The sequence below is a fragment of the Macrobrachium rosenbergii genome, chromosome 53 (genome assembly GCF_040412425.1).
Source record: "Macrobrachium rosenbergii isolate ZJJX-2024 chromosome 53, ASM4041242v1, whole genome shotgun sequence".
Lineage (NCBI taxonomy): Eukaryota > Metazoa > Arthropoda > Malacostraca > Decapoda > Palaemonidae > Macrobrachium > Macrobrachium rosenbergii.
Genome location: NC_089793.1, coordinates 6,872,824 through 6,887,823, shown reverse-complemented (window position 1 = coordinate 6,887,823; position 15,000 = coordinate 6,872,824). Strand labels below are relative to the sequence as shown.

The 15,000-nt window shown below is 37.2% G+C and overlaps 1 protein-coding gene and 1 long non-coding RNA gene across 2 annotated transcripts in view; one reads left to right on the top strand and one right to left on the bottom strand.

The window, feature by feature from the left end:
• Window positions 1-2,103, bottom strand: part of LOC136834072 (uncharacterized) — an 11,808-nt gene extending 9,705 nt beyond the window's left edge. Inside the window, exons 1-2 of the long non-coding RNA XR_010851652.1 lie at window positions 1,934-2,103; window positions 1,529-1,683 (exon numbers count right to left, since the gene is read on the bottom strand). This is a non-coding gene — a long non-coding RNA (uncharacterized lncRNA). The remainder of the gene's footprint in view (window positions 1-1,528; window positions 1,684-1,933) is intronic.
• A 5,290-nt stretch (window positions 2,104-7,393) lies between these two features.
• LOC136834048 (A disintegrin and metalloproteinase with thrombospondin motifs 3-like) overlaps window positions 7,394-15,000 on the top strand; it is a 192,413-nt gene continuing 184,806 nt past the window's right edge. Inside the window, 1 exon segment of the mRNA XM_067096305.1 lies at window positions 7,394-7,582. Coding sequence (XP_066952406.1) covers window positions 7,532-7,582 — 51 coding nt within the window. The 5' untranslated portion in view covers window positions 7,394-7,531.

Sequence of the window (15,000 nt, the reverse complement as noted above, 5' to 3'; positions counted from 1 at the left end):
GAACAAGTGGTAAACAAACCACAATGACAATATGTCTTGTTGTTGTGTGCTTACTTGTTGGTCGTGGCTAGAATTTATCTTGCTCATGCACACCCACACGTAGATAAATCTACCTATCTTTAATTTCACTCGGTTATCCCTTTACACAGTCAGCTTTGTGCAGACATACAACTTTATATAATATATAATGTGTGTGTGTATTATATATATGTATAATATTTGTTTTAACCATTTACACACCCATTGTTTTATCAACAAGCCAGCTTGTTCGTATCAAATGTCCCCTAGGCCTAGGGATGGAAATCCTCTCCCCACTCTTACATCACACTAATAATACATACATACACACTAGTAATGATACACTAGTAGTAAAGTTACCTTGTATCTAGGCCTAAATCTACCTTCCACTCCAAATGAAATGTTGCTAACATTCGTAAACATTTGATATGAATTACGAACGATACTTTAAATGCAATGAAGACTAAAATGATAGAGAGATACCTCTGGCGTGCCCATACCAAAGTCCAGTTAACATTCAAGAGATGACTGTACAGTTACTTATTTTGGGTATTTAGTACGTATTGCCACCGTGTAGGCCTAACCTGCCACACACTCATGGGTACTCTCTCGTAGAAACTAAGGGAATCATCGAAAACTCTCTCACCTATACAAAAGAAATTCTTTTTGAGTAATAAATCTAAAGTTTTCCAAGTCAAGCCTCCATTTTTATATTATATCTGTACATCGTATTATTAATTTCAAGTACTAAACCAACTATAACTATCTTTTGGCCTGATTTACTTCGTGAACATAAAAGGCTTACTCAGAGAGAGAGAGAGAGAGAGAGAGAGAGAGAGAGAGAGAGAGAGAGAGAGAGAGAGAGATGCCATTTCCATTAAACCAGCGAAGCGGGGTAATAATAATGATGACAAACTGCATGACTCAAAAAATGTAAACGCAGTTACCTTAAAAGACTAGATTCAACGTTCATGTATATAGAGATGTTTTAGGCCGTCAATAAACAACTGTTCATATTTGAAACTTTCAAAGTGAAGTTTCATGTATCAACCAAATAGCCTCATTAGGACCTCAAAACCATTCATGTTTTCCTTATAAAAATTTAACTTTGTTTCCAAATTCCAAGGTTAGCAACTTTTCAAGTACTCAGCACTCGTTAGTGTTTAAAGGCAGTCCATTATACAAAGCAACTTCAGCAAGTTTGGTCCTCATGAAATATTTCAAAGGAACCGTTGACTACCGAGGCTTGTATCTACAAATTTTCAAACTTTCACGAGTGGAACCTATATATAATTACAGCATGAGGAAACCCGAAATTTTGATAGCTGCTCATACCTTACGTACTTAACAGTTACGTATTTTTTCATTGTTACTTTTCTCATTGCTGATTCAAAGTTAAGGTGAAAATTTCTGTTGTGAATTTATTATTCGTGGTATTTCACCAACACACAACATCTAAGTTAACAATACTACCCTGACATTTGTCCAGCTATAAAACTGATTCATTCACCTGTCTGAACCCAGCATTGGAAATGTGGACGAGACGACGAAATTATTCCTTTTTTATGACTGAAATGTAAAAGTTCTGAATACCACTGGCAGACTGGTAGCTGGCCTGTGCTGTCCTTACTAGCGATCTAACTTCTTACAGTGGGACATTTTGACCTGCAAAGAAAATATGACTGCTGTAGCAAGCACGTTTTTTGGTTTAGCTAATATCCTCACTATACCTACGATTTTCAGAGAACATACCAAACCAGGAAAAAATTAAGTTACTTCAAAAACTCAATTTTAAATTTATGATTTGATGAGACAAGTTTGAATTTTTTTTTAACGCAAGCCCCTCCTGACATACGGTATTGGTGAATTTGGGAGATAAAAGAGGCAAAACTGTTCCCTAAGCGCACATACTTACGTAGTCAGGCAACCAAACGCGTTGTACAACTTTCTGGAATGAACTACACGACCTAAACACAAAGCACGACCCACCGGGATAATCGCACATTCGCATTCACTCGTTACACTGTCAGAGAAGCAATGACTGACCAGTACTGACTCCTAAGTATTAACGTCTGAACTATCACAAACGTTTCCAGCCAAGGACGATGGACACTCTAGCGAGTGGGGACTTGAGAGCCGAAACCCTGATTTTAACGGTTTACCATTTTCAAGCAGAAATTGATCCCAACTAACGTTGATTTTACCACTTCTTAAACACCTTGTATGTTTTTGTCTATTTATATACTGTACGTTAAGGCCTATTTCATTCTTTCCTTGTTATACTTACGGTTATGTCGGTTTTAGTCTATTGAATTAATGATAATCAACAATAATGACAATCATTGGTTCAGTAGTTGCTGTATTTTTTCTCTAGACCCATCCTCTGTTTGGAAACGGCTTACAAATATAATAATAATAATAATAATAATAATAATAATAATAATAATAATAATAATAATACCATCTTTGAACTGTAAGCACGAACTCGCTCGCAAGAATACGTAACAACAAGACAACTGCTTATTGTTGTTGTCGTTAGACTCAAGGTTAAGACTAAGCTACCCTAGTTCTGAGACGTTGCTCCTGTATGCCCTGAGACATACTGCTATTGGGGCGGAGTGTAAATTCAAAGTTCTACAAACCATTCTGTTATTCAGCGCCTCGATTTAAAATAGAAAGGTAAAAGTTTTATATATATATATATATATATTTATATATATATATATATATATATATATATATATATATATATATATATATATATATATATATATATATATATATATATATATATATAATGAAAGTGACATTATAAATGACATTTGATACAAAGTATAGACATTTTTTTTAGAAGGGTAAACGATATTCTTTAATTTAGACTAACATGCAAAGAAGTGTCCTTAACTAGCCGACACACGAAGAAATAAGAGAAACAAAATTAAAAAAAGGATATAAATAATGTAAGATAGTCAGTCAGAGAACAGATGAAAGAAGAAAACTACAGTGAAAGAAAAGTCACTGAACTGAGACAAATACAAAGTGACTTATTACTCAAGTCCTGAGTATAAAGCTAATGTGAATGTACAGTATAGTTTCCAACCTTAAATTATCAAACTTTAGCGTTGGGATTCTAAGCCTCCCCACGACGGCAACAAGTAAGCATCGGTAGTTTGTAGCAAAATTTAAAGTGGTGAAAAATAGAACAATCAAAACAAGTTCAACATATATCAGCAAAAGTGTAATTTTACGAGACAAAAACTGAAAAAATAATAATTCTGCCTTCTTTTCAAAGAGCCATGTAACCAAGTGTGTGTGTGTGCGCGTGTATGCGCGCGCGCAGATAGTTGGTGAATGAATTAGTCACTGTTGGGAGACAAAGAGCACGGAAATATCTGAAGCTAATGCACTGTGCTTTTGCCATATTAATGAGCATTGCCACAGATGTCGTGGTAAAATATTGGATACACATAAACAAACGAAGGTTTTTACAGTAACAGAAGTAACGGCAGAAATGGTAATAATAGTAATGAAAGTAGAAGTAAGGGTTTTAAGACACGAATTCGTTGTCGAATCGCTCTACACAGTGAGCTGTTATAATATTGAATTCACACCATTCATTATTACGACGGTTTTTTTTAAATCTATGGCTTTGACATTAACGTTTTCTAACAGGAGAGAGAGAGAGAGAGAGAGAGAGAGAGAGAGAGAGAGAGAGAGAGAATTTGTGTTATGAGACTAGCGTTTGACACCTCACTTATATCTGTTGTGCTTTTCATTTATATATATATATATATATATATATATATATATATATATATATATATGTATATATATATATATATATATATATATTTATATATGTAATCACGGACATGCATATATACGCTTGTAAGCAAAGTGAGGGCGGAGTTAATCAGGAATACCAAGTGCAACCAATCTTGTGAAAATATTTACTTGCAACCATGCTAAATGTCCTCAAACAAAAACATAAGTGCAGAATCTATCAATCGTTGTGCCCGATCGGATAAACAGTCGGATTTGTATTCCTTCATTTTCTCTTTATTTCTCTTTATCCTATTTCCTGTGCTCCAACTGCGTCCTCGAATTTAATACCCTAAACCGTTATTTGTTTAATTGCGTTCATGTCTTTGAAAGGCGTTGCTGGCAGAGATGGAAATTTGAAACTTCTTATTTATTTTTTAATTTATTGCTGTTCTGTGGAAGCTGAATATTAACGTCGTTTGCCCACGAAATTCCTTCACTTCCTGCATGACCTATCTCAGTCTCTCTCTTTCCTCTATTATTACGCATTGTTTCCCGCGAAACATTGCCCTCTCTTTCTCTCTCTCTCTCCTTTTTCAGCACAGGTCGAAAAATCTGACAATTCATCTTGTCTCAAAATGAAAGAGAAGGCGTTGGAACCACAAACAGGTTTCTCCTGCACCTCTCAGACAACGAATCCTTACGGTCGGGCCAGACAAGGCTTATAAGAGCTCTCTCTCTCTCTCTCTGAGGTATGAAACGTCCACCAGACTGGAGCAACCTATCTCTAATGCAGACTCCTCTACCCTCCTCTACCCGGTCCACACACACACACCTCAGGCTGAAAGAGTTTTAAGCAAGCAAATGGGGAAGTGTACGGTCTAGACCCAAAGAAGAGAGAGAGAGAGAGAGAGAGAGAGAGAGAGAGAGAGAGAGAGAGAGAGAGAGAGATAGGGTTGAGGATCTTCACCGTCAACTCACTCAGGCCTCAGCTCAAGTCAGTCAGTGTTTGGCTGGCGGTTGGTTTGTAAAGACGTAAGGCGGTACGCTCACATCCAGTCGCCCTTCCAACACGCTGGATTTTATTACACGTTAATGATGCGTTGGACAGTCGGTACGCGATGCTGTGACGGTTCGTATTAACGTTACGCACTTTACTACATTACGTACCGCAAAGTGTAGTGGCATTCATTAGTGATATTTGTGAGGAGTTGGGCGATTCTTATATATGAGCTTGTGAGGTGTCAAGTAGGTACTTGAAGCACTGTAATTGGTTAACTTGTTATGCCTTTCTTTTGATGCGGTTTATCGCTATGGACTTTAAACGCGTATATAGATAAATATGTGAATAAATAGAAGAATAATAAGGAAAAAGAAAGCCAGAAGAGTGGCCATGTTTACATTGGTAGAGAGAGAAAATATTCAGTTATTTGTTTACGAATGAAAATGTTCAATATAAAGCATATACCATTTGTACTGATCCAGTGACTAATATCATACCAAGGTATTTATAGCAATGTAAAGCGTACACCATTTGCACTAGGCAATGCAGTGACTAATAGCATACTGAAGTATTTCAAGCAAAATGGTCCAACATGCATTGAAAAAGACCATTAAGCAAGAGACCGTTTAACTCTGGTGTAATTCCTATCAAGCTACGTGACCAAAAGCTAGACCGAAGAGCCTTGTTACATAAAATTCATTTTGCTTTGGCATCTATTCCTTAGTCATGCTGTGCCCGAGGAAAATTACTCTGCTCATGACAGAAGTTCAGAATTTTGTTTTTTTTATTTTTTATCTTGATCAGTCCAGTATCTTGGATGCTTTTGTTTTTAAGTTAGTAAGTTTTCGTTTCTCCAAATGCCAGCAAATATATTTTAAATGTGGAATATTTAACAGTAAAGATAAAGGTTTGTCTTGCTTTTGGTATTTATCGTACTATAGAATCGTACACTTAGCAGACTAAATGCACTTACTAAATTATTTGGTTTTCAAAAAGTCAATTCACAGTTTTTTTTCCCAAGAACATACAAAATGCAATGAGTCAAGCCATTTTCCCTCAAGCATCTTTGAGAAGCAGCAAAGGTATGCGTATATATATTTTTTTAAAGAAACAGCTAAGGAATACATATATTTTTTCAAGTAGCTGTACTGGATTTTTTTTGTCAAGTAATAATATTGAATAACATATTCCCTTAAAGTAATATTTTAAGTAATAATCCTCGAAATATTTTAAGTATTAATCCTCGAATTTTGCATCAAATTACATGTGATTCATCAAGTAACACTTACCGAATGAAGTCGGGTTTCTTTAAAGGAACAATTCTCGGCTAAGGTTTGTTATCGATAAGGAACAGTTCTCGAATCAACTCAAGTAACAGTTCATGAACCTTGAGCATATAACTGTCTCACATACAACTACAGATCATTCAGTCGTTACGTTTGTGTTTTTATCTCTCTATTTTTCTGCTTCGCATAGTGTCGGATAATACCGTCTATAGATCCTGTTGCATTAGAGTAACTTACACGAGATGAATTGCTTTTATTTTCTTTTGCATATTCATAAGTCGAAGCTTGCCTTGGTTTTAGCATCAGATCCAAGAGAGAGAGAGAGAGAGAGAGAGAGAGAGAGAGAGAGAGAGAGAGAGAGAGAGAGAGAGAGAATCTTAAAGGGACATTTTAAAGCATCTGAAAAATAAAATTAAATGATGACGTTTTGAATGGGAGGATGCCGTTAAGATCGTTGATCCCCATCTGAAGCCACAGGACTTTCGGCCTAAAGGTTCCTTGGCGACTGGGTCCTTCTTGCCCTTTGGACATCCGCGAGCCCCTATCAAGGTCGGGATTGTGACTGTATATATAAAGTTCGCTCGGGGAAGACACTCTCGCACACACACACACACACACACGCATGCGCATATTTACAACTTCTTCTTTACGATCTTGCCATCAACCATTGCGAACAGGCTTATTGAGAGATAACGGTGGGGTGAGTAGAACTCATGGACGGAGATTTCATGGTCCTAGGGACGGGTGAAGGATGGTAGTATGGGAGGGGAAGGGGAGGAGTGTTTGAATTGGAAAGAGGAAGAAAAGAGGAAATGTTTTCACGCCGAAACGTTGTTCTTCCTGTTTCATTCTGAATGCTAAGGACGACGACAATGTTTTTGTTCTTCCACTTGTCGTTGCAAGAAACAAATACTGACTCACACTGGTTAAGTTTTTCCTCTGGTGAAATTAGTCATAAGCCATTCTTAGACGCATGTTTGATTTAATTTTTTACAGATATAAAGTGTTTCTCTTAAGAAACCGTTGCTCTTGTGCAAATTAAATACTAGAAAATCATTTCAGTCTTTGTGTTAAACCTCTTGTGTACCGTAAGATAATCGAATCGGTTTTGGAAAATGGTGAGATATAATTTACTGTGTAGTGGAAAAAGGACGTAAAAGAGATAAACCAAAAAATACTTCATAGAAAACAACAACTTAATAAACGCTAGTACGATGGAACCATTTGGAAGTCGAGGAACCTTGAAGACGAAAAGAAATGACATCTTGAAGTGAACACGTCGCTTCCCAGTGGTTTTATAAAGGATTTAACCCTGGAGTTGCCTTTTTGAGGCTGTTAAAGGACACCACCAATCCCTCGACAGCACTGGATGACTGCGGGAGGAGGGGCCGCACCATATCCTAGCACTTTGTCAACTTTCTTCGACGTGGTCAACATGGGCTTCTGATCGACGAGGGGTAACATGGCGGCCATGTGGGTGTTTGGCTTTCTTCTGGCCTCTTCGTACTGCCAGGTGAGTGACCTCTCTTGACCTTGCAGTAAGAGGTAAGATGCTTTTCGCTGAACGTTCAGATTTTCCGTTTTGTGAGTCCACTTTCCACTTTCACATTGCATTTAAAGTTTGTTTTTTTTTTATTATTTTTGTATTCCATTGTGATTGATTTATATACACCAAGCAGAAGGTTGTGGTGTTTGGTATTTTTTAGTGTCATTTAGTGTTTCTGCATTGGAGTAATTTTATTATATTTATATTTTAAGCTACACTCTAATCATTTTAGGCAAAATGTTTCTCATCACAGTGTACATTTTATATATATATATATATATATATATATATATATATATATATATATATATATATATAAATCCTTTTACTGTGGGTGCTACATTTGTAGTGAGTTATGACCTGTTTACATTAAAATGCCTGTGGTTTGGGTTCAAGTAATACATAGTGAAAGTTTGTGAATCCTTGAAGGAGAAATAATTTTTAAATATATATATATATATATATATATATATATATATATATATATATATATATATATATATATATATATATCGTATGCATGCTTTTTATAAATTTCGTAATCATGAACAAACATAAATAGCCAATGAAACTTCACAGGCCAATGACTCCTGTGTCAGTTGACGCTTGGTTAAGATTGGTAATTAAATGATCGTCCTTTCTCGGAATCGTTTCAGTTATGTGAATTCGCATTTGCTGACTTTGCATTCCCTTCGTCTTCTTCTCCTTCGTTATTATTATTATTATTATTATTTTATTATTATTATTAATTTAAAAATACTCAGAGTAGCACGAGTCTCCAAATGGAGAATCAAGTATAGGCCTATTACCTAACATATCTATGGATACATTCCTCCATTATTATTATTATTATTATTATTATTATTATTATTATTATTATTATTATTATTATTATTATTATTATTATTATTATTATTATTAGACCCCTTTTACTTAGTACACACAAGCGGTTGCCTTTCCTCGCCCTTCATGGCCTAACCGGCAATCGTGACGAAGGCAAATTAGGGTAATCACGTCACTCTCTTAATTCATTGAAGTGTTACAAGATGTGCAGGCAGTCTCGCAATGGCTTGGTTCTGGTGTTTCCCACAGTCATTTGGTTTCCTGGATTTTTACTGGTCTTTTTTTTTTTTTGCTGGTTCTTGAAAGCGTTTGGTTTTCTTGAATTTTACTTGAATTTTTTTTTTGTTCGCGTAGGCATATTTGGTTTTGGTTGGTTCATACAGTCCGTTGGTTCCCTTCATTCATATGGGCATTTAATTCTATTGGTTCATACAATCGTTTGGTTGCGGTTTGTTCGTAAGGGTATACTTGGTTGTCTTGATCTATACAGACACACGTGTTTTTTTTTTTTTTTTTCTTTCTGTCCCAACAAACCTTTTGGTTTTCTCGTGTTCATAATTGTTATTCCCTTTGAGTCATACTGTCATTTGGTTCTGCCCTGCTGTAATTTAGTCCTTGTCTGCCTCACACTGAGGGACCTGGGGCAACCCGAACGAATTGTAAGGCTGTAAGGCTGTAAGGCTGTAAGGCTATACTGACTGATATAGACACAAAGTCACGGAAAGGGCGCTGAAACCGAGACCCTCCCCCTCCCCAGAAAAATTACCCTTGTACCTTCCCCCCCAAAAATAATTACCCTTGTGCCTCCCATCCCCCCAAAAAAAAATTACCCATGTACCTCCCAAAAAAAATTACCCTTGCACCTCCCCCAAATTACCCTTGTACCTCCTCCCCAAAAATTTACCTTGTACCTCCCAAAAATTACCCTTGTACCCTCTCCCCAAAATTACCCTTGTACCCTCCCCAAAATTACCCTTGTGCCTCCCACCCCAAAAAATTACCCTTGTACCTCCCAAAAATTACCCCAGGCCTAGGCTACCCCCATAAAAAATTACCCTTTGTACCTCCCCCAGAAATTACCCTTGCACCTCACCCCAAAAAAATTACCCTGGACCTCCCCAAAAAAAAAAATACCTTGTGCTCTTTCCCCAAAAAGTTACCCTTGTACCTTCTCCCAAAAATTACCCTTGTACCTCCCTGCCCCAAAAATTACACCATGTACCTTCCCAAAAATTACCCATGTACCTCCTCCAATTACCCATGTACCTTCCCAAAATTACCCATGTACCTCCCCAAAAAAATTACCCTTGTACCTTTCCCCAGAAGAATTACCCTGTAATCCCCCTAAAAGAAAATAATAAAAAGGGCTTTTCTGAAAGAATGCTCTCAAGTGATGCCAGACTTGCCTCGTAAGTAGTGGCAAGTCCAGTATGGAGACAGAGCAGTGTTCCCCCTTCAGTAATGAGAAACTGCAGAAACTGGTGAAAGATTATAAAGAAAATTTAGCAATGTGACTTTCAGAAGTGCGAAAGGTTATTATTATTATATATCCCGTAGGGGGCTAGTGCCGTCAGTGCACCTCACGGGGTGCACTGTAGGCATTACTAAAGGTTCTTTCCAGCGTCCCTTCTACTGTACCCCCATTCATATCTGTCTTTCATCTTGCTATCCACCCTCTCCCAAAAGTTATTTCAAAGTGCAACATCGAGGTTTTCCTCCTGTTACACCTTCCAAACCCACCTACTCTCAATTTCTTTTCCAGCGCTGTATGACCTCATAGGTCCCAGTGCTTGGACTTTGGCCTAAATTCTATATTCAGTTCAATTCCTATTACTATTATAGTATAGTCTAACTTTCTGGAAAAATTAAGACCTTCGGAGAATCACATCTCACAAAAGTCTTGCGTATCAGTTTGAAATTCAATAAGCTCTTGAAAGAATATAAATAACCCGGAGATTAAATAGCCTAACGTCGTACAGTATCCAATTGATAGGAAAAAAAATGAGAGTAAACAAAACAGATGCGTCGCGCTCAGCTGTTAATGAAACTTGCTATTCTTAGTGACAAGATGAAAACATTTACCCAGTTATCGATTATAAACAACTACATTAACAGTTGTCAGCTGAACAGCCACACTTGAGTGTCTTAGAAACGCCTCTGGTAGCTGACAGATTAAAAAAATTTTGACAAATTTCCAGACGAAATCGGATCATAATTATGAACTGAAAAGCTGAATTCAGTTCACAAATGGCAAGTCATACGGATTCGCAGCTGGTGAGTCATACTCAGTGCAGAGAGGGAAAGCCATACTCAGATTGCCAGTTAAAAAAAATGAGTAAACAGCTATTAATCAAGGGAATCTTCGATTTGATCAAACAAAAACCCAAACAACTCTAGATACCAGAAATAGTTATACCCCCGTGTCAGGGACTTTCAAAGAACTGACTCATTTGCCCAGTAATAGACCATAGACACCTTCCTGGTGCCAGGACATGCCCAGATTCCAGATGAAAAGTACCGCCTGATTGCCGAAACACAAAAGGACATAGACAGAGCCCAATCAGAGAGCACTGCTTAATTGCCAGACAGAAGCCACGTCCACTAGGCAGACAGGAAGTCATGTAGGCGGCTCGATGAAACGGCTGCGTCACAGTACTGTGGCTAGACGGAATGTATAGCCTAATTGACTGTTGAAAAGTCATAGCCAGCCACAGGTAATCAGTGAATACTTCACATGTTAGGGGTACCCAAGTTGCTGATGAAATGCCCCAGTTATAACTTGATTCATTTCATGTAAAATTGTATTATCTTTTTATGTAAATATTTCTCTGAAATTTGAATTTGTGGTGTATAAATGTACCCAATTTGTACAAAAATTTTGTAGAGAGAGAGAGAGAGAGAGAGAGAGAGAGAGAGAGAGAGAGAGAGAGAGAGAGAGAGAGACTTGACAAACAACATAACTGACAGCCGGTGGCCAGGACTGTAAACAGCAATGCTTCTACTTGAGACATATCCTTAAAAAAAATTGCATTCATGTTCATTCTGAACATTTCAAATAATGTTTCATAGAAAGCTCCTTAATCACGCATACTATGGATGAATAACCATGAATAGCTGTGAGATCATTTTGCCTGCGTGTTCTTGTAGCACTGTGAGAGTTCTTGTTGCAGACGCACGCATAAAAACACGCGAGCACACACGCACTCTGATGCATGTTGCATCTGTAAACATTGATATCAGCTCCATTAATCACAGATTTGTTTGTTTGATATGTAAATGCGAGAAGCATTAGTGCAAAGCATAGGAATGTATTAGGGGCTTCATTTGTCTCCTGTTTTTATTTGTCAGGCTCTGAGCACGAATTGTCAAGGGAATGATGCGTTCAAGGTTCAATAATTTTTCTGCCTAGACGCAACTGCACTGCAACATATAGTGGTCCAGGGAAGGTTAGAGTTTTGCTTTCATTTGAAAGCAGGCCTCGTGGTCTGTTGTCTGATTAGCTTAGGCCTACTGTTCTCATGCAAGGGGTTTTATACTTACCCCTCCCCCCCTTCCAAGAACCACATAAGTGCGATATAGTGAGACAAGGAATCGTGAGACTGGTGTGGACCTTTTGATTCTGTATAACTCACAGAGAAGACCTACTTAGCACCCATTTGCGAAATTTCAAGTTGAGACACTTTTAATGCAGCCTAGGCCTATACTGAAAACAGTCTGAAGGGGGAAGGAAACAGAATAAAGCCTCTGTACACGAGAGGAGAACAATATCTCCCATACCTGTCGAGGTAGATTAACAAAATCTGTAATTAAATGGAAAAATGAATAAGTAAATAAGTTACTGGGTGACAAGAAGCAGCATCTGAATACAACCAGATAAAAGTAGAAAGCATTGCTGTTTACAGTCTTGGCCACCGGCTGTCAGTTATGTTGTTTGTCTAGTCCTCTCTCTCTCTCTCTCTCTCTCTCTCTCTCTCTCTCTGTGGTCATGACCTTACAGTTGGCAAGCTAAAGTGTTTATTAGTCGTTTTTATGTGCGAGACTAACACAAGTTAAGTCCAGAAATAAAAGGCAGAGTTTAAGCTCATAATATTATTATTTTCGCCCAAAAGGTTATGTTTACATTGGTTCGGTTCAACTGTTTTTCTGTCAGTTAGCAGATTACGTGAAGAATTAAGATGGGATTTTTACTATTTTCTTACAAGTTTTTCATATTTTCATTGAGTAATTAATTGAATTCTCAAGAATTTCACCTTGTATTCATAAAAAAAATGTGCATGACACAGTATCTTGTTAACGAGTCCAATCTCCTTTCATATTTATCATCATTATTATTCACAAAGGGGTTGGAGCCTTCAGTTTCACCCAGTCAGGGATTAATCTTGGGTAAAGTTACCCAAACATGAAAATTTTCATTTCGAGAAAGGAATTTGCAATCAATTCGTGATCGAGTGTAGAAGAGGCGTCCTCTTTTGGTGCGGGCAAAAATTTCCATTCTGGGCGGAGTTGATAAGTAACAGTTTCTCATTTGCATCATAATATATATTACAATAGCAAGAAATTGTTTACAGTAATATATATATATATATATATATATATATATATATATATATATATATATATATATATATATATAATGATATGAAAGTAAAATAATGTTGATACAGTTAAAGGAGTTCAAATCTATATGGAGGACCGTTAAAACAGAGGAATCTGGCAACTCAGATCCTAGGTCTAGCTCCGGTGAGTCTAGGTTGATAACCACTGGATTTTCCAGTCTATTATTATTATTATTATTATTATTATTATTATTATTATTATTATTATTATTATACTAAGGCTCTTCAACGGCATTGGCCATTTTTGCATTCAGCTGAGACCCTATTCAGCAGCACGAGGGACCTCAGTGTATCAATCTGAGAGATCGAAGCCATTGTTCTCTTCAATGTATTTTGCGGAAGAGTCACAAGTCAGTGGCTTTGCCTCTTGTTTACAAGAGCACGCTATTGTGCTCCTTAAATAATGATTTTGTTGTTGTTGTTATCGAGGAGTTAGCCTAGAAGATGCAAATTTATTAGATGTCATAGCAAAAGCTTTTTGTGATAAGGTCTCAGAGAGAAAATATCGCTCTGGTGTTCAAAGGAGTTTCGTGTTTATCATTAGTCGGGGAATGCCAACTTGATTGCCACGGCTTCCTGAATAGCGGAGAGTATTTTATTTATTTTTCTGTCTTTTTTCTCGTGTTAGGTTCATCTGATTAATCTAATTATACTGCCTTTTTCTTTTTTGGATTAGTCTGATTAATTATGATCGGTTTTTCCTGAATTTTTTGTATGAATCTCATTAGGCTATCGTGGGACTTATAACTAGACTTATCACTCATGACTTCTGTACTTTTTGTAATTTGTGTGTGTTTATAGTGACCCAGATTTGTCAAAGCATTTTGATCCTATTTCCTTGTTTTTATTCCTGTTCTTGCTGCAACTGAGATGAAGTCTCTCTGATCTCTAAGTAGAGGAGGGCTGAAGAGGTAAGCAAAATCTCTGTAAGGAGCATTATTACATAGACAATTATATCCAAGTTCCACCTCTACAGGTGACTGCCCTGCCAAGGTAAAAGCCTCACCTATAACTAATCTCTCTATTTGAATCAATAAACTATGGTGATAAAGAAGGAATGCTATATGCATAAAAAGGTCCTAATAATGAGACAATCACAAATAAGGAAGCAGTTAAAGACCTTGGTGTGATGTTGAATAGGAATATGTTATGCAATGACCAAATAGCAATAATATTAAGCAAAATGCAAAGCAAAAATGGGAATGTTGTTCCGGCACTTCAAAACAAGAAAAGCTGAACACATGATTATGCTTTATAAAACGTACGTACGTAGTCCACTTGAATATTGTAGTATAATATGGTACCTACACTACCAAAAGGATATTGCACAACAGAGTATACAAAGGTCCTTTACAGCTAGAATAGAAGAAGTTAAGGACCTTGACTACTGTGAAAGACTACAATTCTTAAATTTATATAGTCTTGAAAGAAGAGAACGCTACATGATTATTTAGGCATAGAAACAGATAGAAGGAATTACTGAAAACATCATGGAGCTAAAATATCAGAAAGAGCAAGCAGAGGCAGATTAATAGTGCCCAAAACGATACCAGGAAAAACTAAGGAAAGCACAGGACATTAATCCACCGCGCACCAACATCGATAATGCAGCGTCTATTCAGTGCGCTACCAGCTCATCTGAGAAACATATCAGAGGAGCGTAGATGTGTTTAAGAATAAGCTCGACAAATATCTAAGATGCATCCCAGACCATCCAAGACTGGAAGATGCAAAATATACCGGAAGATGCATTAGCAATTCTCTGGTAGACATCAGAGGTGCCTCACACTGAGGGACCTGGGGCAACCCGAACCAACTGTAAGGTCTGTAAGGTTTAAGGTCTCTCTCTTCTCTAAAGGGGTGGACTCGACGAGGTACCTCTCCCTCCCCCCCTACCCTGGAATCATGGAACTCTCTACTGGAAAT